Raw genomic sequence first — 26168 nt, 5'->3', positions numbered from 1 at the left:
TAACCTATGTGGATAAGCAACGCCATTGTTTTCAATGGATGTGTGTTATTAATGGCTTAGTAGTTTGGAAGTATCATGGCTGAAGCTAACCACGTGGATATTTTGAGGGCTGACTAAAACTTGTATTATGTAGCATTTCAGGATTTACTCTGATACCTTAAGGATATCTCTGTATATGCAACATCATTTCTGAGACAATGGTCTCATGCCTAATCTAGTTTGTGAAACAGATCTTTTGGTGTTCAGATCACTGTTCCATGATAAATACTCAAAAATTCACTCCCTTTCCACTTAAACTACTTAACCAAACTTTCTATGGTCAGATCCTTGGAACGACACCAATAAAGCATTTACTGTAACTATTCCTCTTTCATACTTTCCACTGGAATGCGTCATTACTCCAAGCTTTTTTCACTTCCTTTTTATGCTCCCTGCACTGTCAGGGGACAGACATGAGAAATACTCACTCAAGTGTCCTAATGTGAAAAAATAAAATCAATAGGAAAATCCTCCTTAGTGCTGCCATAGCGACAGTGCCATCAGATTTTCTATACAAGGAAGCCTGTCTACACACACACGCCCGCGCGCACACACACACACATGCACACACACACACGCACAAGCATGCACACACACACACACACACACACACACACACAACACACACACACACACACACACACACACACACACACACACACACACAGCATAATGCTTCTATATCCTGTCAATTGCAGATAACCCATTTGTGTTAACTAATTTATTGCAGCTGGAAGACATAATTGTCTAGTGTGCTGCATGGCCTCTCAAGTTGGCTGAGCTATGAAAGGAAAGTATTTCATAATCACCGAGGCTTCTACATTATTCGCTGTATATATATATATCATAATAGCAGAAGAGATGTATAAAATGTTTCATGAACAAAGCTTAGGTGTGTGTGTGTGAGTGAGTGAGAGAGAGTAGAATCTTCCTCTAAAACATTACACTACCACTGAAGAGAGGTACATGCACATGGATTTAATTGATGCATATCTTACCGCTTGCGCTAGAGGGCTTATGAAAGAGCAAATGATAATTCCCTCAAATGCCTGAAACCACATTTTGTTTCGACTTATTTATGCTACAGGTTATTTAAAGCTATGATCACTCGAACTTCTTGAAATCTCCACGACCGAACAGAGAAGTGACACACAACATATCGGGTTGCATAGGAGAGGTCGTCCATCGATCGTATGCGGCATTTAAGAAAGTAAAATAATAATAATCTCACCTTTGCCAGTCGGCCGGTCAAATCCTTTCATTCTTTCTTCGACTTGAACTTTAATCTTAACGAATTAGTTCAGACAAGGCTCGACTGCTTGGACCGTGTGCTATTACTGCTGTCACGCGGCAGCACCGCGCTTTGTTGTTGCGTCTCCAGGAAAAAGCAGCCATGAAGCCTGGTGCACGCATGCGCGGTAAACCGGAAGCTTTTTTGGCGTGCTACTAGCAGACGACACACGGCCCCCACCATAGCCTTAACCTTTGTCTGCCAAACAGTTTAACCATCAAAACGCAGCACTTACAAGGTTACACCAGCAAAAAGAAGTCAGAAGAAAACAATTGCGCGTACATTTTGAGGACACAGTGTTTCTTGGCTACCCCAAAGCAGCCAGGTAAACTCAGCTTACAACTGTTCATACTTTACGTTTATTTTAGCTACTTGCCAACTTGGTGTTTGCTTTTTAGCGTCGCCGCACGAGCTGACGTGCGTTATCTGACTCGCTTGGTGTGTTGTACAATATTCAAAACTGTAAATAACGCATGATTTCGACAAAGAGTAACATATGTGATCTGATACATTATAGTATATCTTTGCAAAATGCTACGTCAGCCATTGCATGTTAATTTATTTGTGTCGGTTATTCGTCTTAGCAGCTGAGTTCACGTGCTATTTACTTGCTCAACTCTACTTTCCGCGAGCCTGAGGTGACCAATTTAAGGGTCACCAACTATATATCGTACCGTTGTTGGGAGTATGTATATCTATTGTGTGTGAGAGAAATTATGTCAACATGTATATGTATTTATAAGTATATTGCTGGTATCATAGTGGTAGGCGTACTATCTGGACTTGCCCTTGTAGATGACTAATTTAACATTGTGTTGTACTGCAGTGCATGCCCTCGATCCCGTCCTTCCACTTGTCCTTTGGTATTTTGTGTTCTGTAAGACCCCATAACCCAGTCTTCATTAGCTCTCCTTTCACGTGCCTCGCACTAACCTCCATCCTCCATCCGCCCTAGGCAGTAGTATATAAGAAGAGAAAGCTGTGCACGTAGATAACAGTGGAGGGTCACGCACGGCGGCGTCAGTCATCTCAACAGCCTCGACCTCTGACTTCACCTTCTCCAGCGAGGTCAAGGTCAGCAGTAACATCATGGCGCAGGATAACAGCTTGGCCCTCCCTCCTCAGCCAACCGTCGAGAAACTCTTTCAAATTGACGGTTATCTCTGCACGTACGAACAGGAAATTCGGAGACGGTAAGCCTCATTCTATGCTATATTCAACTGCATCAGATTCTATTGTGCGTTGTTTTTTTAAATGTAAGGGGTAGCTAAGGTCATTTTGACTACTCCATCTTCTGCTCAGCGCAGCCACACTTTTTTCTGCTTTCAAAAACACATTTGCAGATGTGTGAAATGCAGAACAATCAGAATGCAAATCTACTGCTAAAAGACAAGCTGGAGGTCGAAAAGGAGTAGTGATTATTAATTTAATAAGGGATTACGAAAAAGTCTAGACAGCATCTTTTCTCATGTAGGCAGGGTGACGAAAAGATAATTACAGGTAGTCCTCGACTTACGACGGTGATCCGTTCTGACGCGTTCGTCGTAAACCGAATTTCGACGTAAGTCGGATCATACGTTCATACAGTACTGTACCATAATAGCAGTACAGTACTGCAAACACTTAGCCTATCCAAACACCTATCCTAACACAGTAGCCTACATAATTATCAATAAACATGAGTACAGTACAATATTGTGCAGTACACTACGCTTTGTTATCACTGTCGCTTTCATAGGAGCAGATCCTTTCACATGTTCAATGATGCGATCTACAAATCAAATAAAATCAAATCAGACTTTATTGTCTGTCAAGGATACCCAGGACAGAAATTTGTCTTCGCTCACAAGGGCAGGCATACATACTCATACAGACATTTAACACACAGGAGTAAATCACACAGTTAGGAGTAAAAAAGTGTAGATTGCACCATTCCATCAAAGCAGTTTATATTTATCCTATCTTTATCCTTGATAATCGTAGCGACAGTCGAACGACTAAGTCCTATAATGACCTGCAAATTTCTGTTGCTGTTTCCCCTTCTTAGATTGCCTTATTATATCCACTTTCACGTCCATCGTGATGGCCTTCCTTTTCCTTGATGCACTGACCTCGTAAGTCGGAATGAGCGTCGTAACCACGAAACGACGTAACTCGAGACCGTCATAACCTGAGGGCTACCTGTACTACATTTATTTTTCAGGTTACAGTTTTCTATGCATGCTTAAAGTATGATACTTATTTTCTAATTACAGCAATAACTTTTTTCTTACAAACAACTGATAGTGTGCGTTCAACCTGTATGTATAAATGCAAGTCGAATCAGCTATTAACGCACACCGCATAAACTGATAGAGGGCCGGTCATTTTGCCCCACAGTCTGGGTCAAATCGTTCCAGCTATGTCCATATCGTCTCAGGTACGACAATATCGTCCCAACACCGAAAAGGTGAGTTGTCCAGGGTCCAAAAGACTAGTCGATAGCTATTAACATCACATTTTGCCAAACGAACCATAGGTTGTTCGAACAGCATAGATAGATAGGTTGCTTGGTTTATTTAGTAGGCAAGTGCTTCCACCTTGCGGCGATTATGCACTATTGGGGGAAGGAAAACGGAGTACCTGGAGAAAAACCCCAGCGCCCAGCCCTGCGCACAGATGTCACCTGCAGAGAGTCTCCTGAAACAAGATCTGAACCCCAAGTTGCTCATTCCACTACACTACAGAGCTCCCTCACGTATATAGATATGCAAGCTCAGCTAAACTTATTTGCATGGCTCTGTTTAAAATAGGAAGGTGAGCTTGAGGCAAAATGACCGGTGACCAAATGATAAGGCATACTTATTTTTTTAATATGAATGTACAAGGCATAAAGACCAAAGAAGTGTGATAACACATGAACAACTGTATAACAGCACATCATTTCAAGATAACTGCTGGTCAGTGGTCATTGTAAAACTTAAGCAGGAAGGAGGTGTAAAGTTTGTCTTTTTAGGGATATGAAAAAATTATTAATGATTTCATTAGTAATAATTGTAATAGTCATCATGATGCAATTATGCCAGATATGGATGTTTTCTCAACTTGCTGAATCACATCAACCAACATGAAGGAGGCTTGAATGAGTTCACCAAAAGTTACCAGACATTTGGTGTTCATCGTCTTCCAGACAACAGCATTAGAGTACTAGAATGGGCACCTGGCGCACAAGAATTGTATCTTAAGGGAGACTTCAGTAAGCTGTCTGGATTTATAAAACTGCTGTCCTGCATCATGATACTTTTAATTTGTCTTTTATAGAATGTTTAGTCATCTTGAGTAAATTTACTTTATTTTGGCACCTGATTTTAAGCTTTCTTGCTAATAAAATTATGTTTCTAGATGCCAGAGAGCTTAACTGCAATATCAGTAACAATGCTAGATAGGAGGCTCTTTTCACTTTTTGTTTACGATGACATTAGTTTCATTACCTTTTTCTCTAAAACAGTCCATTTGGCTATATTAGGTAAGGGTAACTGTCCAGTGCCATATCAGGGTTTGATATCGAAAATAAATCTTGCCATTTAAAGACAAAGACTCAAATTAAAAAAGGTACTGTCCATATTTTTGTGAAGTTTTAAAAATCACCAAGTATTATGCCAATAATGTTGTAGTTAAAATTTCTGTGATTGTGATGTTTTGTCAGACAACTGGAGGGTGGAGCCAAATTATGCTTTCAAGCGTATTGAATTTGGAAGATGGCAGCTGGACATTCCATCTAGTCCAGATGGCACCTGTCCTATTCATCATCTTTGCAAGTTGAAGGTAGCACAGTTCTTTATATAAGACATATAAGTGATATGAGAATTTATTGGCACTTAGAAAAGCTAGGTTAATGGATCCCTTTGCATTCTGTACCCTTCAAAGATAATCAGAGTGATAAAAAGATTTTGCATTATACGAGAAAAAATATTTCAATATATTTAGCTTGAGATTTCTTTGTTTGTGCTTTAGGTTTTGACATTATGTAGTTATTATTGTTGTGGTATTCTGTTTATATTTAGGTCTATTTAGTAGTAATGGTGGTGGGGGGGGGTTACATGGTCGCAGTAAACCACTGTGAAATCTACCTGCTTGTAACAATTGTGTAGAGTAATATTAGATGCCGTTGGCAGAGCAAGAAAAAAAGCACATAATATTAAAAGATTCATAAATCATGCAATTAAAGACTTACAAACCACATAACATTAAGACATAAATGAAGCCTGTACTCAGTGCATCATACTTGAAAAATGAGAGAATTATGATAGATGTGAACTGAAAATATAAAACTGAAAAACATTCATTAAATACAAAAGGGTCAAAATTAGGTGCTGGAAAGGTGGAATCTGGATTTTAAAAGTTCCCAACTTTGGATTCGAGTCTTCCACAACCCAAAAGTGCCTTCCAATGTTTGAGTCAGTTAAAGTTAGAAAAACATGATGTGATGACAATTGTGCCATAGGAATGTCGAAAGTTTGATCTGCCATATTTGCCTAGCTTGCTTCAAAAATATGTGTGCTTTTCAACACTACAGAAAGTGTGATTCTTAAATGAGACAAGGGCATAGTTAAAACTGTTGTAAAAGCTGGAGTGAGAAATCAGTTTAGGTGGGAGTGGATGAAATTCACTTGAGCTGCATATATGAAATAGTTTGAATCCTTAAGGGAAGGTAAAGATGGTGGAAGGGGAAGAATACTGCTTGACAGATCCAGACATCATAGATCTTGATCGATCCATACATTAGAGATCTTGAGAGATCCAGAGGTCAGAGCTTTTGAGGGATCTTGAGAAAGTTACTGCTCATTTTCCACCAGTTATTAAAGCTGAAAGAGGGAAAAAAAAGCGATCTGTACACTCACCTGGTAGGGGGAAGTACACAGTAATAATAGATAAATTTATACAGTTTCCCCTTTAAAATAGGCACAATGCACTTAATAAACACAAAACAAAGTAAAATATGCAAATAATAATAATTCTTATAATGAGGTAGGTTCTGGCAAGAGCACCACATCTACGCACACACACACATGTGTGCACAAGCAATACACTCCAGATTAACATTGCATTTATACACAGACCAAAACAAATATATATAAATACAACAAGGTAGCATCAAAGTGTAGGAGCAAGATCTCGATCACAGTCAGTGAAAGATAATGAGAGTTCTGGTTCGAACATCTGGTAGGAAGTTGTGTTTCGAATGAACTTCTACAAGTCTTTGATGTAGAAAGTCTTAGTTGATTTTACTGTATGTCTCTCAGCTGGTAGTGAAGAACAAGGCAGGCCAGCTTGAGGAACGTATATGTCCATGGTCCCGTTATGTAACTCGACCAAAAGATGTGCCCATCTTTGAACAAGTCTTCTGGGATCCACCAGCGGAACAGGTAAATTGTTAACCCTAGAGACCAACTTTGAAAAAAGTTTGAAGAAGAGTTGTGTTTTGAGTTATTTAGGTTTAGAACTTTTACCTTGCATTGATTCACACATCACTTGTTATGTTTCTGCATATGTGTATGCTTCATGTAGATATAGATGTACATAATGTTAATGTACAGTAGACATTAATTTTGTATAGTCATGCAACATCTTGCTATAGTAGAAGCTCCATACTATGGCAAAATCTATCAAAATTTGGTTGCCACGGAGGGGTAGAACTTCTCTGTTAAGATAACTGTATTTTTATTATTAGGATACGTCACACAGAAGTCAATTGTATTATAATGATATAGCACACAGAAGTCAACTGTATTGTTATGATTATGATGATTTCAGAGCATATATATATATGTGTTGAATTGTTTCTTTTACAGTACATCTTTCTTTTGTCTACATAAATTTATAACCATGGTTCAATGCTCAACAGGTATATGAGTTCAAACACCCACATCCAAGAGCACCAAAAGCTCTCAGGATTTATGAATCACATGTGGGTATCTCTTCATGGGAGGGGAAAGTGGCATCATACAAAGAATTTACAAACAATGTAATTCCACGAATCAAAGATTTAGGTAAGTAGTTTTCTTTTGTCTGTTGATTAACTTTGTAATATTTAATATCTCAGTAACCTTTCTTGCTTAATGAAGAGACATAATGACTTCTTTACAAACTGTACAGGTAAATAATGTGGACAAATACACCAAATGGACCTTTTCATAATTAGATGCACAAAGGGTTTTCATTTATAGTTCTTGCGGTTTATGTATGGTGCTTGCTGTCCTCATGACTGAGGCACAGACAACACACCTCAGCAGATAATGAAGTTTACAGTTTATCCTGAATATTTCACTGAGAGAAGAGGAGAGATCTAGTTTTAAAAGGTGCCCAGATTGAGACAATGATGAACAGGAGCCTGGTTTAACTATTTAATAATAATGACCATTGCACATGACAACACTAGTTAAGTGCAGTAAGAGAAACTCTCACACACACACATGCATATGTATATTCAAGGGAGTGAATCTGTTGATTATTTTTGGAAAAGATGTGCTTTAAGGTATATTTTGAAAGTTCTATGTCTGTGTGTGCCATAAGTGCATAAACATTCAGTTGGAAGGTATAAAGTGAAGCTTCTATGCTGTTTCAGGCTACAATAGCATACAGCTGATGGCTATCATGGAGCATGCATACTATGCAAGTTTTGGCTACCAGGTCACCAGCTTCTTTGCTGCCTCCAGGTAGTATTGGGTTCCCTTCCCTGCCCAACACCCTTTTGTGCCTTCTCACACATATATATACTATTGAGTTACTTTAGCTTCTAGCTAAACATTTGTGGGCAAATATTTACCTTGTTACAGTATTAGTCAAAAAAGAGGTGCTGCCTTTTTGGATTTGGGTGACTGTAAAAATACTTAAACATCCAAAAGTTGCAAGTAGTTTGAAAGTAGCTGTTACTTTCACATTTAGGATATAAATGAAGGTCAATATGTAAAGTTGCCATCTATGTTACTATGAGTAAAAAATATTTGAATTATGTGATATGAACTATGAGTTAATGAACTGCCTTTAAAAGGAACCAAATGATTGGAGATTTCAGTTTTTTTGTGTTGGTTAAAATTGTGCTGGGGCCTTGTAAAGTTGCATCACCTAGGATTTAGTTTTAGAATAAGATTTAGGATTAGGGTTAGAGTATGGACTAGGAAAAGCAGACGATATGACATTATACCATTTCCATAACTATGCCACCTTCTACTCTGCCATGTTTGTAATGGCCAGCAATTATTATGCTATAGCAGATCTGCACCCAGAAGGTTAATGCTGTGATGCCTAAGATTGGGAAAGATCCCTATTGTTGCTTATGTCTTCTGTACAGCCGATATGGGACGCCAGAGGACTTGAAGGAGCTGATAGACACGGCACATAGCAGCGGGATTGTGGTCCTGCTGGATGTGGTGCACAGTCATGCCAGCAAGAATGTTGTGGATGGTCTCAATCAGTTTGATGGCACCAACTCTTGTTACTTTCATGATGGTGGCCGTGGCAACCATGATCTGTGGGACTCCAGACTTTTTAACTACACAGAGTAAGTCAGGCTGTTGATTTGGTAGAACTTGCAAAGGATAAAATATTTTCTAACCATAAAAATAGAATGGGTTTTCAGATTCCCAGTTAAAATTGTTAGGAGTTTTCAGACTGCTGTACACAATTATACTGAGGGTTTTGCTCACCAGCCACAACAAAAAAAGTGCACATTAATGTGTCATTAATTGTTAGTAACACATTTAATGAATATTATTAACAGCAATGAAATATCACCTTTGATTTGTCTGCCTTGTCACAAAAAATCCATCCTAAACTCTTAACTTTTGCTCATCACTCTACTGGTTGGCATGGTTTTATAAAGCCAGATTGAAATCATTCTTCCCCAAATGCCTTATTAAACTGTTTTCAACCCAGCAAAATATATAGGAAGACAATATTCATGTGAACTTTTTTCTTCTGCTGGAAGGCTTATGTAGATGTGCTGCTGCTGCAGTTAGACTTTTACTGGTGTGTTACGGCTGCTAGACTTACAGTGCTGTGTTGCAGGTGGGAGGTTTTGCGATTCTTGCTATCCAATCTGCGCATGTGGATTGATGAGTACCATTTTGATGGCTTCCGTTTTGATGGAGTCACCTCCATGTTGTACCACACACATGGCATGGGTATGCCAAGAGGATGAACAGTTGAAATGCTAGGTTGAATCATACATGGCACTATGCTGTAAACCTCCCTACTAAAGGAAGTTTTAATAGTTTGCACATAATTTTGGGTAAACTAGTGAGGAATTCCAGAAAGTTCTGTGGATGACAGGATGTATGCTATTTCTTTTTATCTGTCAATGTGTATTTGTGTTTGCATAAGTGTATAACACTTGGTGTAGTTCACATGCAGTTACCTGTGTTGTGAATAAGGATCTCGTCTCTATCTTCTTGATGGTCATAGACTGGATTATGCGCAAAACAACAACATCGGTATCTCCAGTGGACCTTCACCAAACAGCTAGAGGACCTGGACTTTGCAGATGACATTGGTCTCCTATCTCATCGGCAACAACATGCACAAACCAAACTGAGTAAGCTAGCAGAGGAAGCAGAGAAGACTGGCTTAAAGGTCAACAGAAAGAAGACCGAAGTGATGAGAATCAACAACAAGCAGGAACTCCCAATCCAACTTCAAGGAGAGAACATCCTGGAAACAGACCGCTTCACGTATCTGGGGAGCATTGTCAACAAGGATGGTGGAGCAAACACTGACACCTAAAGCTGCATCAACAAGGCCAGGCATGCTTTCAACAACCTACACCTCATCTGGAACTCCCAAGCATTATCCTTCCACAGTAAGACCCACATCTTCAACACCAATGTGAAGGCAGTCCTACCATGGACATATATAGAGATCACTATGATAATAATATGAGATATTAGTTCACAGTCCTATTGTATGATTCTTAAACCTGAAGAGTGGCAAACGCCATCAACAACAAGCTCCAGACCTTTACCAACCGATGCCTACACCATGTTCTGGGAATAAGACAGCCTGAAAAGATCTCCAACAGCAGCCTGTGTATCCTGTTGAAAAGAACCAACCAGAATGCCACTAGCCAAGGCATCAGAAAGTGCAAATGGCGCTGAATAGGACTCACCCTGCGCAAACCAGCTGATACCATTGCCAAAGCAGGCACTTGACTGGAACCCTCAAGGAAAGAGGAAAGTTGGGAGACCAAAGCAGACTTGGAAAAGAACAGTAGAAAGTGAGGCAAAGGATGTCAGATCCACGTGGGCCCAGCTGAAGTGGGGCTGCCCTAAACCGAGTCCGCTGGCGAGATGTTGCTGCCCTATGCCTCTCGAGGAGTAACAAGAACAAAACTACCTGTGTTGTAAATAAGGATCTTGTGTCAATGTGAGAGGTTCTGTACAGTCTGTAACTTGAGAGAGCCTTAATCGTCAACATTTTCCCACTGTTCTGTCTAAATGTCCTAAGCAACCATTTCTTGTTGTTTCTGTAACAGTTACAGTTTTGTTATAATTTTTCTTTTTGTTTCAAATGTCAGGTCATGGCTTCACAGGCCACTATGATGAGTACTTTGGCCTGAACACTGATACAGACTCCTTTGCATACCTGACCTTATCTAACTACATGTTGCACAAGTTCTACCCAGACTTCATGATCACCATAGCTGAGGTGAAGGCCTGTACTTGTATTTAGTATCTAGTATCAAATGCATATATGTTTGCCAACAAAGGAACCTGTGTGCGTGTGTGCACATGCCTGTATGCATTTATGGGCATGAGTGGGTGGTCTGGTATGTATGGTATTTTGTGAAAATACACATATATTGCCATATACAGCTGTGTTTTGCTGGCTTTGCTATTCAGCATGGTGCATAGCATGTCTGGGAGATATGGTGTCCTGCAAGGTCTGTCTTGCATCCAATACTTCTTGTGTTATATACGTCCCCTCTGTCTGATGTTATTTCACGCCATGCCATGTCGCATGTGAGTTATGCTGATGATACACAAGTTTATCAGTCAGCTCTGCTTACAGAACTCGCTGCACTACTGACATGGACACAAGAATGCATGGCTGACGTAAAGTCCTGGATGCTCCAAAACAAACTGTAACTTAATGACAATAAGACTGAACTGCTACTTACTTGACCGAAGAAATTTCTGAGTCATCCTTTTCTTCCTCAGTCTCCGTCTACAAATAACTCAGCTATTCTTTCTCTACTGCTGTCCAAAGCTTGGGAGTCATTCTCAGTCAGAGCTTGACTTTTCATCAGCATATTTCTCACGTCTGCAGAACTGCTTGCTTACCTTGAACTCCATAGGATTAGTACCATTCATCATTATCTCACCTTTCAACTAAAACTCTAATTTGTGCCTTTGTACTCTCGAGGATTGACTATTGTCATTCTCTGTTGGCTGACACTCCCAAGTATCTTCTTGACAGACATCAAAGGATCCAGAATAATGCTGGTCACCTCATCTGCAGATCATCTAGATATGAACATGTGTCACCCACCATTCACTTTCTTTACTGGCTGCCAGTCAGGGATCATATAGCTTCATGTGGCTTCTTTGCTTATCTTTGATGCCAAGCTAAGACAAAGGCGTATGGACAGAGCTCTTTCTCCTACCAAGCCTCATCAGCTTGGAACACATTACCCATCATCAGCCTCCAACACCTGATTCTTTAAATCAAAACTTAATGCACATCTTTTAGAACGACAAGTTCACTGTGACCCTGTCCTGACCTTGAGCCTTGAGTTTATAATATGTGTCTGTAATTTACTTTATGAGTGAGTGTTGTAAAAGTGAGTTTGTCTGTTATATGAGAATATGAGTGCATGGTTGCTGGTAATTCAGTTTACTTCTGTGTATCATTTCTGTAAAGCACTCTTGAGCAAACCATTGGAAAAGTGCCATATAAATCATTATTATTATTAAACAAAGAGCAGACTGTGATGTGGCTGAGTCTTAACATCAAGCCTTGCAGAAATTCAGTTTTTATGAGACCTTTGTTAAGTAGGAGACTACAATGTAGTCTAGATAGATGCTGTGATAATTCTGTCATTTAAGAGACTGAAAAACATCTACATCATGTAGACAGTGACTGATTTGTCTGTTAAATGCTGTAATATCTGTCCCAGGCATGTGAGTGTTAGAGTTCCTTATCAAACACCAAATGTTTTTCAGGATGTTTCTGGCATGCCCACTTTATGTCGGCCAGTCATAGAGGGAGGCTGTGGTTTTGACTATCGCCTGGCAATGGGTTTGCCCGATATGTGGATCAAGGTATGATTTACTTTAAAGCATCAGAATATATCTTCAAATGCATTCTGTCACAAAGGTGTTGAAATTCTACTTATTACCAATCTCTTTCACTGGAAACTTATATATCAACCAGTTTATTATTTCTCCTATGGTTCAAACACCTAACTGCATTTAATTAAGCTATTGTTTCAGAGTATAGATGTGACATAACATTTACATTGGTGAACTGTGCCGCTTTCAGCTGCTGAAGAATGTGAAGGATGATGACTGGGATATGACAAACATTGCACACACTCTTACAAACCGTCGTTTCTCGGAGCCTTGCATCGCCTACTGCGAAAGCCACGACCAGGCCTTGGTTGGAGACAAAACAATCGCCTTCTGGCTGATGGATAAAGAGATGTACACACATATGGCCGTGTTTTCTGGCCAGAGTCTCATCATTGACCGTGGCCTGGCCCTCCACAAAATGATTCGTCTTATCACCATTGGACTTGGTGGGGAAGGCTACCTCAACTTCATAGGTGAGTGGCTGTAAACTAAACCTATATGAGTAAAATTTCATAAAAAAATTTTCAAATAGTAGAAAGCGAGGCAAAGGGACGTCAGAACCACATTTGCCCAACTGAAGGGGCTTCCCAAAACCAGGTCTGCTGGTGAGGTGTTGCGGCCCTATGCGAGGAGTAACAAGGACTAGACTAAACTTTTCAAAATTTTCATAAAGTTCAGTATTAGCATTGCTCACCTTGTTTTCTGGAAGCATAAAGCTGTCCATTCGTTTTAAAAGAAGAATTCATTTATTTGCCAAGTGACATTGTACAAAAACATTTTTGATGATCATCGCCAAGAAGTCAAAAGAGTGGTATGCAGTCTGAAGGGTAGGTTACTGCTCCCAAAGAGTGGGAATGCAAAGAATGGTTACAGTGAAAAAACAGTAAACAATACCAGAACTTCAGAACTATAAGCCTTATCAGCCACCCAACAAAAGTCAATGGAGAAAGTAATACAGAACTGCATCAGCTCCACTGTTGAGGAACAGCTAGCAGTGGAACAGGCTGGCTTCACACCAGACAGAAGCACAGTTAACCAGATCAGTAACTGTCACATCCTGATGGAGAAGCAAGTCATTGAAGCGCTGTGTAAGAGCTCAACAAACGCAGGTCTGCTCAGTATCCAAATAGGAGATTTCTTTCCCAACAGGAGGCATCCATTAAAAGTGCCCACTATATCGTCTTTGCTGCTCAACATTTTTTTTCTAGAGAACATCATGTGTGACCATTACACTTCCATTTACATTGATTGCCACCTACTGAAACAGGCACTAACAGAAAACTGTGAAGTTTTACCAACAGACTGACAGACAGTTCAAATTCATGCAAAATGGAGACTAGCATTGACAAGATTAAAGTCATGGCCATTGGCAACAACAAAACATGAACAGAGTACAGCTCAAAGAGGTCAGCAGCTTTAAGTAAGTGGAAGCCACCATCTCCAAAGACAGCGCTGCATATTAGATATCCACATCAGGATTACAACAGCAACAATGGTCGGGCACAGCCATAACATCAAAATATAATCTATACAAGTCCTCGCAATATTGATCTGCTTTACAGAGGTGAAACATAGACCCTGCCTACCAATATAGAGAGGAGAATGCAGGCATTCGAGAACAAGTGGCTGTGGATGCTGCTCCAGATCTTGTACAGAAAACATAAAACCCATGACTTAGATGAAACATGGTTGTTACACTCATAGGACACCAGGAATGCCTGATTTAGCCATGTGACCTGGTTTATCACTTTGCTGAAGAATGTCCTTTAGTGTACCTTGGAGGGTGGTTGGCACCATGGTGGCTAGACTGGCCATAGTATATTAGCTCAGCCATAAGCTCCACTTAATAACTGTAATGGCTGTTAACAAATAACTGGTTTAAAACAATAATGTACTGACATATTTCTTTGTGTCTGCACAGTATATTTTATTACTTAAATAATATATGAACAGACACTTCTTTATGCTAGTAAAGGGATACTCAAGGCTTGTGATAAGGCTGTGGCAACGGTCAAACGTTTCAAAACTATATTTAGTTACAATTACAGAGCACGAGAGCAATACAAGAGAAATAAATGATTCGTTTCTCACTTAATTACCACTTATTATCACTATTTCGGTTGCCGATGTTTATAAAATAAAAAAATTCAATGAAATAGACCCTTGTGTCCTTCCGCTGAGAAACCACGATAGCTTCCTGAGATGGTCAAGCAGACGATACCAGATTGTGACGTCAGGCAGAGGCGTACAGGAAGTGTCTGTGGTCATTGCGAAGATTTGACATTGTGATTGGTGGTGTCTCATGAGTTTATTTAGGTTTTAAATTAAACTTTTCAAAGCACAGTTTGAAAAATTATAGAAAACAGTCTGTTTCACTTGGTAAGCAGTCTTGGTCTTATGTCATAAGGTCACGTGACAGAGAACGAGACTTCGTCTAAGTAAACAAAAAAGTCCTATGTAATTTCTCTTCTTAAACACAACATGCTACAAAACCTTCAACTTTTCCCATATGAACAGACGCGAAAATAAACAAGATTCAAGTGGATCATACTCTTTACACGATTCTAAGCAGTTTTATTTTGCCTTTAGAATCCCTTTAAGTAGGTATTCTCTTCTTTTGTGTGTGTGTGTGTGCTAGCAGAGACCACCTGATGAATTTATTGTATTTTGCTTTAGGTATTTATAGAGAATACAGGAAAGAAAAAATAGCAGAGATAACCTTTTGAAAGATGTCAGTTGCTGTTGTCAAAATTAGGAACCACCTGCTATCTGCACATATCAGCTTGTAATCCTGTCATGTCAGCTTGTAATCTTGTAAGCTGTATCTTAAGCTCATGATTTTTCTCATTGTTTTCTTTGAAGGCAATGAATTTGGGCACCCAGAGTGGCTTGACTTTCCTCGTATTGGCAACAATGAAAGTTACCACTACTGTCGTCGTCAGTGGAATCTTGTTGATGACCAAAACCTGAAGTACAAATTCTTAAACAACTTTGATCGGGATATGCTGCATCTAGAGGCGCAGTATAACTGGCTATCAAACAATAAGGTAATCCGTTATCGTGGAGAGAGTGCTAGAGACCACAATGTTGAAAACCTGAGTACTCTGTTAGTCTAGACTAACACAGAAGATAGACTATTAGTGAGCCTTAGATACTCTATTAGTGAGTGCATAACATGCTGCCAACAAGATGCCTAACATTTGGGCATAAGCTAGAACACTTACAAAATGTTAATGCTTGGTCATCTATAGCAGTTTGTTGCATACATGTCCAGTCCTGCACGTTTTACAAAGTTCCTACAGTTGTTTTTTTTTTTTTCGCTTTTCCCAATTCTATGGCATAATACAATTTTTATAATACTACATGACAGTATGATGCTTTGATTTCAGGTGCTATTTCCTAAAATTCTAGAGAGCCTGACAGGTTGTAACAGAGTATCACCTGCAGAGTTCATTCAACTGTCTAAAATTTCAGAGTCCTATGACTCTTTTGGTTCTTTCTGTCCTCCTAGGAAGCAAATAGTTCTTAAATTCACTAATCCAACAATATATTTCTCCTCACCTCTTTCCCCTTCTCCTGATGGAGAGATATATGTGAATGAGCTGTCTGCATCAAAAGTTGACGTTCCAAAGTCAAGAGTGCTCGACTTCGTGTTGGTAAAATCTCAAGTATTTTTTGTTATTCCTATGACTTCTGCTGGGATTTTGTTTTGGTTCTGTTTTTAATTCATTTTATTTGGAGTTAAAACTTTTTTTGATTATTGTTCTTTTAATTTTAATGAAAAAATCTGCATTCAGTTTTATTTATTTATTTTTTATAATTGATCTCAGAAGCAATGATATAAATTACCAAAAAATGCTTCTAGTGGATGTGTTAAGGGATACATATACAGGTAGTCCTCGACTTACGACGGGGATCCGTTCTTAACGCGGCGTCGTAAACCGAATTTCGACGTAAGTCGGATCATACGTTCATACAGTACTGTACCATAATAACAGTACAGTACTGCAAACACTTAGCCTATCCAAACACCTATCCTAACACAGTACCCTACATAATTATCAATAAACATAAGTACAGTAAATATTGTAGTACAGTACGTTTAATACTGAAATACTGTACTGTAAGTGCTGTAACAGTAATAAACAGTGTTAGGTTAGGACCGTTAGGCAGACGTTTCCAAAACAAGCCTGTCTCATCCACGTTGAACACTTGTTGAGCACAGTAACCACCCTCCTCAATTATCTTAGCCAATGCATTAGGAAACTCAGTTGCTGCTTTCTCATCAGCACTAGCAGCTTCACCTTGCACTTTAATGTTATGGAAGTTGGCACGATCCTTAAACCTCATAAACCAACCCCTACTCGCCACAAATTCTTCACTTTCACTTCCTTCCCCCTTTTCTCTTTTCAACGCCTCAAACAGTCCTAGCCTTCTCCTGAATAACCATAAAACTCACAGGGATACGGCGTTGATTTTGGCCTTCCAACCAAAGCGCCAATAATCTGTCCATCTCAATAATAAGCCCACTACGTTGCTTTGTTATCACTGTCGCTGTAAGTGGGAATGAGTGTCATAACCACGAAACGACGTAACTCGAGACCGTTGACCCGAGGACTACCTGTATATATATTTTAAACATTTGTGGAGCTACTGACTTTGTAAGCTTTAGTAAACCTCCGTAGACCATCCTAGCTGTTGTTTATCATAAGCATTTCCATACGTAATAATAATAAATTCAAAATTTGTAAAGCACATACTCACACTCCTAAGGATTATGCTCTTAGCGCTTAAGAACAAGAAAACATGGACAGTATACGAGGGACAGGAAAACAAACAACATATAAGCTATAAAAGAATTAACAACCGTACTAAACGAAGAATAAAATCAAATACAGAAAACACAAAAAGGAACCAAATAACAAGAACAAGAGCTGAGAGTAACATGATATTACAAACTGAAGGGTGTGACAAAGGACTGGCATTATGGGAAAGGTTAGGAGTGATGTTTACAGAAGAGGTGCATTTTCAGTGTACCTTTAAAGGATGCTTGATAGGATATCAAAGTGTAGCCTTTTCTTAGCTCTTTTAATAATAATAAATACAAAATTTGTAAAGCTCATACTCCCACTCCTAAGGAGCATGACAGAATTCGACATGGACAGCATTCAAGGGACAGGAAAACAAACAACACATGAACTAAGAAAGAATAAACAATAGTACTGAAGATAAATAAAAATAAACACAGAAAACGCAAAGAGGAATCAAATAACAAGAACTGAGAGTATCATGATAAAGATGAGCAGGGAAGGGTGTGAAAAATGAGTAGCATAGTGGGAAAGGGTGTTAGGAGTAATGTTTACGGAAGAGGCGTGTTTTCAGTGCACGTGTAAAGGATTCAATAGTGGGTAGGTGGTGGATATTGAAAGGGAGAGTTCCATTGTTTCACTGCACAATAACTAAAAATCCTGTGGCCATATGTTGTTGTGTTGGTGACAGGAAGAGTAAGGAGACGATCATCAGACGACAAGCGGAGTTTTGTAGCTGGGATGTAAGGAAAGAGCAGTTCAAAGAAACAATCAGGGCATGTGCCAGCAAAAAATTAAAACACAGCACAGACAGTTTGTACTGGATGCCAGAATGGATGGGAAGCCAGTATAGACAATGAAGGAGAGGAGTGGTATGGTCCGTTGATGGTTGACATTTTAATAGTTGCTTGAGACAGCTGTCATGCTTGTCCTTTTTAGTTTGAATGGTTTGCCTACATGTGGCTTTAGAAAGGTTTGATAGTTTGAATGATTTGCCAGAGCTGTTGTACCTTGCAGAACTACATCAGTCTGAAACACAATGGGGACAAAGTCCTGGTGTTTGATCGTGCTGATGTCCTTGTGTTTATCTTCAACTTTCACCCGTCAATGAGCTTCACTGACTACAAGATTGGACTCCCTCAAGCAGGAACGTATCCTTGGGTACTTTTCCCATGATTTTTTGCTTACAATTTTGTTAGCATCAGTTAAACGTATTCAAAAACAATTTTAAAGTGAAGCTTGTCCTCTTCTGTGTCAAGTCTAGATACCAGAATATTAGAGAACTAGCTGTAGGCAGATGTGTTCCATCAGGTCCCAATGACCTTCAGACTGTGCTGTGGGCTGCGCTATGCTACTCCAAAGGGTTCGTTGGCAAAAGATGCAAATTTCTGTTAATGTGAACAATGTGTGTTTAACTTCTATCTTCAATGATGAAAAGATTCCACAGTCTTTATGGAAATTTGATTGGCTGTGTGTTTTCCCTTAACCAAAGTCCAAGCTATCGCATTGTACTTGATACTGATGCAGAACAGTATGGGGGCCACAAACGCCTGGACCACAACACTCAGTATTTTTCACAGCCAGAACCCTGGAATGACCGGCCTCACCACACATTTGTATGTTTATAACTTTTGCTTTATCCTAGTGCAGTCATGTCTTTCTCAGGGACTACTGTACTTGATGTTAATGTACTTTGATCTTCTGAATGCTCCTATTTATAATTGTCATTCTAAGTTTATTCCACAAAGTTCATTTTTGATATGGACACATTCTTTGTTTTAAACATATGCCTACCTCTACACAATTTAAGATTCCTTTTCTTTGTGTAATCATATCACTGCCTATTGCTCCACTGTGTGCTTCGATTAAATTCTGCAGAATCCCACACAGCAATCTCTTTTACAATGAACTGCACTGTTTGCTTTCTATAATGACGTGCACTATACGTACTAAAATGACATGAATTATACTTACTTCAGTGACCCAGAACCTAATCTTTGCTTCCTTGGGATTGCTGACACAAAAGTCTGCAGACTGCTAGCTAGCTGTTACGGTTGTCTTTCTTGTACAGGTTTATCTCCCAAGCAGAACTGCCATCGTCCTAGCTAAGTGTTCATAAGGCAACCATCCCATGCAGCCCACTAGTCATGGTTCTCAGAGGCAGGTGGAGTGTGGAGGAGGAGGATGCCTTTGTTAACTGAAAACCTTCCATAGTACCTCCACTATTGGACAGTAACAACATTCACAGAAAATCCAGCCTTACCATCATTTGTCAGTAGCTGCTTCATGATGGCTTCTTCTGATGCTGTGTGCTTGTGTCTACAAATGACTGCAGAATGAGTGCAGGATAAAATAGTTGTTTCAGCTGAGTGGGCTACCTGACAAGGACTTTTAAGAAGTGTGTGCTTATTACAGCTGCTCATGATTTGTATGTATTGTAATGGAATATGAATGAATGCATCTCTATAAGTATATGCATGTGTGCACACACATGTAGCAGTGATGCATGAACGTCAAATTGAAAATGTTTAGAGCTCTCATAGAGAAGCAAATGATGCAGTATGTTTTATTAAGCCTGCTGCAGAGAGGTCATTTTGGATTTTTTTTTTATATATTTCGTGATAATTTTGAAATGACCTAACCTGCGAATAAAAAAGCAACTGGTGTGGTCCAAGATTTCTAAGATATCTCAGCAGGCAAGGGAAGGGTAGGTACTAGGTAGAAAGGTGATTGCTTGTGCTAGCTAGGTTTTTTGGGACTGCCTGAGGACAGCGACTCCTGCAGAATAAATGTGCTTTGGACAAAATGGAATGCTGATAATAGGTTCATTAACCACACAGTTGACTAAATAATATGCTGAAAATAAATCTGATGGCTTTTGCAACATGTCACCTTTCCATAAGTTAAGTTACTATAGAGTTCAGAGAGTAGACCCCACAGGCACTTATGCATTAAAAACAAAATTTGTCTATTCATGCAGCCCACTCAAGGGTTATGTTGCATCATCTTCTACACTTGTTTTGTACTCAAGGTGGCGCTGCATTTCAAGGTGGATAGGTTTTTATTTGTATGTTAGTGTATAAGAACAGTGAGGTCTCTAACACCTCACTCCCCAGCCACCTGAAAAAGTTTAGGTGATGACCTTTATCTTTTTTTAAAACCTTTGTTTTAAATAAGAAAATAACATATCTACAACTGGGTCCTGGAGAACTTTTTTTGAGAATATGCTGGCATAGTGAGTAAACTTTTAGATTTATGAACACCTAAATGTTGTAATACTCCTGTTTTTGAGAAGTGAAGGAGGGAGATTTGTATAGTAGCTTGTGGTCAGCCTGGGGCTGGGAAGAAGCAAGCAGCCATGGGAATTTTTATGGGTGATCAACCTGGAACAGGTGATAGCAATAGTTTAGGTGGATTGTAACTTCAAAGGTGTCAGTTTATAATATTGTTTATTTTGTGTATAGCTACATTGTGTACTTTTAAGTAGCTAATCATAGCCAACACTACCAATACATATGATATAAGCAAGACCTGGTTTTGACTGAGTCTTTTATGTGTTGTGATTGCATGACCTTGCTGTCACGTTGATGTAATTTACAGGGGGGGAAAAAAAATCATACACTTAAGGTTGCTGGTTTTGTAAAAGACAGATACTGACCTGTCACATCACCGGTTAAAAAACAGACCTGTGACTAAAAGGAAGTTGACATTTTAGATGTCATAATTTTCAGTAAAGACAAGATAGACGTCAGATGCTCATAAAGATACTAGATGTCGTGACACACAAGGAGAGCCAGATATTCGATGTCGTGACAAGCAAGGAGAGCCAGATATTAGATGCCGTGACAAGGAAAGCCAGCACGGTGTGAGCTCCATCATTAAATGTTTGTGCAAGAAAGGTGAACAGGATGAAATGAAAATAATTGTGGAATGAAGAAATTTGACTTCGATCTTTTTGACTCTGGCAGAAGAAGGAATTGATTAAAAACAAAAGGTCGATACACTCTTTTGCATTTCAGGGATCGTGATTGTCGAAACTCATTACATTACACACAACACAAGCATCATCCATGTGGTACACGGTCATTAGACTTGCTGGCAAACATCACACAGTTTGGTGCACAGAGGAACAGGAAAGTATATGGAATTATATCTACAAACTAGAAATAACGCAGAGCTTTAAGCTGACCTCAAAAGAAACGGTGGTTTACAAGGCTGCCTGCCTTGCCATGATATATAGCCTTTAGTTCCTGGGTCGGCGTGAAACACAAATTCCCCCTCCTCCTCCCCACTCTCTAGCTGCTTTTGGCACAAACTTCTTTCTACGCGTCTGTGGTTTTGCCAGGTCCCAAAACTCATGTCCATAGAGAGAAATTTTCTTCCCATGCTGACCCCACCCTTCCCGCCATCCCGTCATGCATTTATATGAAGTAGGAGATGATGTGTTTGTAAACTAGGAACAACACGCATGCATATAGACACACACATGCACACACACACACATACAATATATAAAAATGCACATGCTCATTACCTCACTCAGGTAATGGCCACAGCAGTTTGTGAGTGCATCTCAATGTTTTGTTTGTAAAGAGAAAACAAATAAAAAAAACTTAGTACACATCCTCTGTGAAAGTTGGTTAAATTAAAAAAGTATACATCTCAATAATATATATAGTTATAGCGTGTGAAACTTGTGTGCAAGTGAGTGCTAAAAAGTATGACAATTGCGGTGATTTTTGGATCAGTGGTTTACATCGAGGAGCAATGCTCAATGTTTTTGTTGAAAAATGTATGTTTTGATGCTGAATAAAATCATGTTCACACCTGCCCTAACTTATTTTATATCCAAGCCTCGCGCTGATACCGAAAATGGCTCTTGTTTAAGCCTTGGTTACGCATGCGACGATCGCGCCAGGCCGACATGTTGTATACCCACGAACTAAATAGACGTCCATGGTATACCGTTTGAACCCACATTCTCTCCCCTAGCTCACTATGAAAGTCAAAGGTTTGATTAAATACACTTTTTAAGTGGGCAATATTCTTACGATTCATTAAGTGCACGTTAACTCATTAATCTTCTGCAATGTAAATCATATTTACATATCATTTATAAATGTAAATTTAATGCAAAATAACTGAATATCATTTTCATGAAATTTTAAATAAATATTATTTCTTCTTGAAAAATCTTTAAATGTATCTTGCATGTAACCTGAAGTGTTTCGCACTGATGATACACAAGTGTCAACAGCGTTTACATTTTCGCTTACAAAAAAATAAAAATGTCTAGTTACAAATAAAAAGACTTGAATCTTTCGCCTGTAGGTTGATACAGATATGAGCTGACAGGAGTCTCGAGACCACAGACTTGGCCTAAAGCGGAAGTAGAAGATAACTCTCTGTGGCGACTTCTCTGTGGGGAAGATAACTCTCTGTGGAGATTGTTACTTCCTTTTCCGCTTTTGTGTAGGTGACGGTGTGGTGCAGCTTATTTGGTCGTGCTGAAATCAGCTCATCCAACACCTAAAAAACCGTCGTAGACAGTCATCATGCCCCCCAAATTCGACCCCACTGCTGTTGTTGAAGGTATTTATTTATATTTTAGTGTTTATGGTCGTCATGCCTTCGAAGAGCTGATGATGCGGGTCAACATGATGCACAGGTCTGTTAAGTGTCTGACATGATAAGCAGTTCCAGAGTATTTACTGTAGAGCCAGTATAATATGGTTTGAAACCAAAATATATTAGTATTTAGCTTTCCAGCACGCGTATGTTTGAGATTTACTGACATTTCCGAATCGCGGTTAGAACACGAATCAGGATCGGGAAGAGTGAGACAGCAGACATTAATAACTGCACACACCAAAATACTGCGTACGTTTTGCTTAACCAGTTCATAGTTGAATTGACTTCTCGGTGTGTCAGTGTTTTTTGTTGTTTGTTTGTTTTTTTTTGGGGGGGGGAGGAAGGGTGGCAGTGTACTTCTATGTATAACATTTATTACTTAAAAAACTGACAACGTAATATTATCAAGCGAGGGGCAGTACTATTGCAGTTCTTTGGGCAGGAATGTCAGAAATTCTAAAGTGTTATTACCGCTACCCCAGTATCACAAAGGCATAGTAGACTGGATAAGCATTAGCTTACTCTATGATGGTAGCATGTCAGAGCTTTGTAATTGTTTATACTATACTGCTGTGAACAGCTTCATAATATTTTCCAAAGAATTTGGCCCCTATATGTGCCTTTCCTTAAAGTGTTAATCTGCTTCAATCTTCTACTAGATTCTCTAAAAACTTTGTTTCAGTTATCTGCAGAGCTGTTGGTGGAGAGGTGCCTGCAACCTCTGCCCTTGCCCCCAAGATAGGTCCATTGGGTCTGGTAAGATATTTCTAGTTTTCTGGTGATTGTGATGAACTGACAGATAAAAGCTCCATATATATATATACCTGTTGATCAGCATTTGGCTGGTTCTCAGGTAAGGTTCATTACTGCTCTCTATATCACCTGAAAAATAAAACAATCTGTGCAGAAAACTTAACATGCATGTTGTGATCATGTTTCCTGGCAGCTAGATGTAACTTGCTTAATTCTTCTCTCTCTTTACTGCCAGCTTGTGTCTGTGTAACAAGACCCAACGACCTAGGGAAAATCCAAGGTTTGCGCATGCACTTAAGGTCATAGTTCATGGAATGTTTTACGGACTGTTTCCTGTAAGACTCAATGTGGAGTAATAAAACAAAAGGGACCATAAAAGAAGCATGCCTAGACTGAACCGTCACTTTTTCTTAGCTCATTTTAAATTGCCACTGAATTATCTCAACATTCCCATTGCTAATGTCTGCTACATTAAGACATGTTCTGTTGAAGACATTGTGCAGCACCACAAGACCAAGTATCTGCCTTTGGACAGTCATTAAGGAGATGTTGGTTCTCTAAGAAACATCAGCTTTTCCTTTACCACAAGACCCATTGTTCGTGTAAAGAGTCATTGGGTCTCGTTACACATACATTAAACATTTGACAACTTGTTTCCATCTCATAACACATATGGTCAGTGTTTACTCTCTTCTCTTAGTGAATGCAAGATTCTGCATGTGTTTTTACAGTCTCCTAAAAAGGTTGGTGATGATATTGCCAAAGCTACTGCAGACTGGAAGGGGCTAAAGGTGACTGTGAAGCTAATTGTGCAAAACCGACAGGCTCGTGTAGATGTCATTCCCAGTGCTGCGTCTCTTATTATCAAGGCGCTGAAGGAGCCTCCACGTGATCGCAAGAAACAGAAAAACAGTCAGTATCTTAGCATACAGTTCTAAGCATGACACACTCATTGCTCGTTATGTGTAAGAAAAACTAGATTTTCAATAAAACTGTGCTGTCGTGATCAGATGAAAAAAAAATGCTGTTCAAAGTAACGTGGCATGTCTATAGGCACGCAAAATATAAAATTCCTTGTTTGGTTTATGCGGTCAGCATGGCACCTGGCCTGTTACTGCTGCCTTGGATGATTTAAGCTACATGCGAGTTTGCATAGGGCTTTTCGTAGATGGATTAAAAGCCTTTTAATGTGCTATGTGGAGATGCTATCTCCAGCTATTATCTGACCAATTGTGTCATCCAAACCATTTAAATCATTGGGCATATTGCACTACATGTTAATTAGAGTTACACAATATACTATGACTATAAATTGCAACTTCAACACAAACTTATTTCGTAGACAAATTATCACATAACTGATGTGGTTGGACTCAAATCTGCAAATGGTTTCACGAGTAGTCCCCTCTAGTATGCAGGACTGTAATTTAGAGTAAGGCTGAAAGAATCACTTGTTAGCAAAGAACAGGTTTCAGGTTTGTTCTCAAGTGTAGGATTAAATTTTTTTTATATAAACTGTCATCAGTTAAGCATGCTGGCAATATCACACTGGAAGATGTGATCAAGATTGCAAGGACAATGCGGTCTCGCAGTATGGCCAGGACCCTGCAGGGCACTGTCAAGGAGGTTCTTGGTGAAGAATTTAGAGCTTTTGGCCTTTAGATAGTGAAAATAGATGTGATCTTTACTAGAAATGTGTACGTTTTGTTTGTAGTTTTTGGAAAGCAGAAAATGTGAAAGGTACTGCTTAGTTAAATGCCAGCTTGCACCTCATATTCAAGTTGCTGCAGATGTCACAAATGCTCATAAAATCAAAAAGTATTATTCACTGGCTCCTAAAATGTCACTTGATACCAGCTTTATTGGAGATTTTGTTGTCCTTATGCTTAAGCTTTTTGTAACATGCACAAAAATGATTGTGCAGGAACGGCTCAGTCTGTTGGATGTACTGTGGAGAAAGCCAATCCTCATGCGTTGATTGAAAGGATTAACTCGGGCGAGGTGGAAATCCCAGAAGTGAGTGCTAACAAATCCATTCTTACAAAAGTAATATTTCAGTACTGCAGAGACCAACAGTATTAGGATAAGGTTGTAGTGCTCTGTAGGATCCAAACTTATCTATTTTGCCTTTGCTAGTTGCAAAAAACTAATAAGAATTGTTTATATTGCAGGAATGAGCAAGTGGCAAAGCTGTATAAACTCAGAAATAAATGTGAAAACTGCTGAACAGTGTGTGTGATCATTTGTGATGAAATATAATCCTTGACGGAAAACTAAAACTGGACAAAGAAACGTTTTTGTGGTAGTCACGTCCAGATT

The 26168-nt window shown here is 39.2% G+C and overlaps 2 protein-coding genes across 4 annotated transcripts; both read left to right on the top strand.

Moving 5' to 3' along the window:
• Positions 1-1504: 1504 nt before the first annotated feature.
• Positions 1505-20995, top strand: LOC112560285 (1,4-alpha-glucan-branching enzyme-like). Of its 3 annotated transcripts, none has more exons than XM_025232036.1 (17): positions 1505-1655; positions 2286-2523; positions 4396-4565; positions 5016-5134; positions 6613-6735; positions 7215-7359; positions 7935-8025; positions 8661-8870; positions 9377-9492; positions 10881-11011; positions 12529-12627; positions 12848-13130; positions 15520-15704; positions 16047-16313; positions 18483-18616; positions 18964-19081; positions 19537-20995. In XM_025232036.1, the coding sequence occupies exons 2-17, from the start codon at positions 2420-2422 to the stop codon at positions 19582-19584; spliced, it is 2343 nt and encodes a 780-aa protein (XP_025087821.1). In that variant the 5' UTR covers positions 1505-1655; positions 2286-2419; the 3' UTR covers positions 19585-20995. The 3 variants fall into 3 exon arrangements, with proteins under 3 accessions (XP_025087821.1, XP_025087824.1, XP_025087822.1); XM_025232037.1 differs by having other exon boundaries at positions 1510-1655; positions 2290-2523; XM_025232039.1 differs by lacking the exon at positions 16047-16313 and having other exon boundaries at positions 1506-1655.
• Positions 20996-22903: 1908 nt separating this feature from the next.
• LOC112560291 (60S ribosomal protein L12-like) lies at positions 22904-26076 on the top strand. The gene is made up of 6 exons (XM_025232052.1): positions 22904-23057; positions 23779-23852; positions 24581-24761; positions 25375-25482; positions 25774-25865; positions 26021-26076. Exons 1-6 carry the CDS (start codon positions 23021-23023, stop codon positions 26024-26026), a joined length of 498 nt encoding a protein of 165 aa, XP_025087837.1. The 5' UTR covers positions 22904-23020; the 3' UTR covers positions 26027-26076.
• Positions 26077-26168: the final 92 nt, after the last annotated feature.

Source organism: Pomacea canaliculata, linkage group LG3 (assembly GCF_003073045.1).
Source record: "Pomacea canaliculata isolate SZHN2017 linkage group LG3, ASM307304v1, whole genome shotgun sequence".
NCBI classification, from domain to species: Eukaryota; Metazoa; Mollusca; class Gastropoda; order Architaenioglossa; family Ampullariidae; genus Pomacea; species Pomacea canaliculata.
This window is presented reverse-complemented; position numbering and strand designations above follow the sequence as displayed.

Excerpts from the sequence above, each read along its gene's own strand:
- LOC112560291 (XM_025232052.1), top strand. The coding sequence starts at position 23,021 with ATGCCCCCCAAATTCGACCCCACTGCTGTTGTTGAAG. Across the intron at positions 23,853-24,580 it reads AGATAGGTCCATTGGGTCTG|TCTCCTAAAAAGGTTGGTGA; the intron begins GTAAGATATTTC and ends GTGTTTTTACAG. Across the intron at positions 25,483-25,773 it reads CACTGTCAAGGAGGTTCTTG|GAACGGCTCAGTCTGTTGGA; the intron begins GTGAAGAATTTA and ends ATGATTGTGCAG.
- LOC112560285 (XM_025232036.1), top strand. The coding sequence starts at position 2,420 with ATGGCGCAGGATAACAGCTTGGCCCTCCCTCCTCAGCCAACCGTCGAG. Across the intron at positions 12,628-12,847 it reads TGCCCGATATGTGGATCAAG|CTGCTGAAGAATGTGAAGGA; the intron begins GTATGATTTACT and ends TGCCGCTTTCAG. Across the intron at positions 15,705-16,046 it reads ACTGGCTATCAAACAATAAG|GTGCTATTTCCTAAAATTCT; the intron begins GTAATCCGTTAT and ends CTTTGATTTCAG.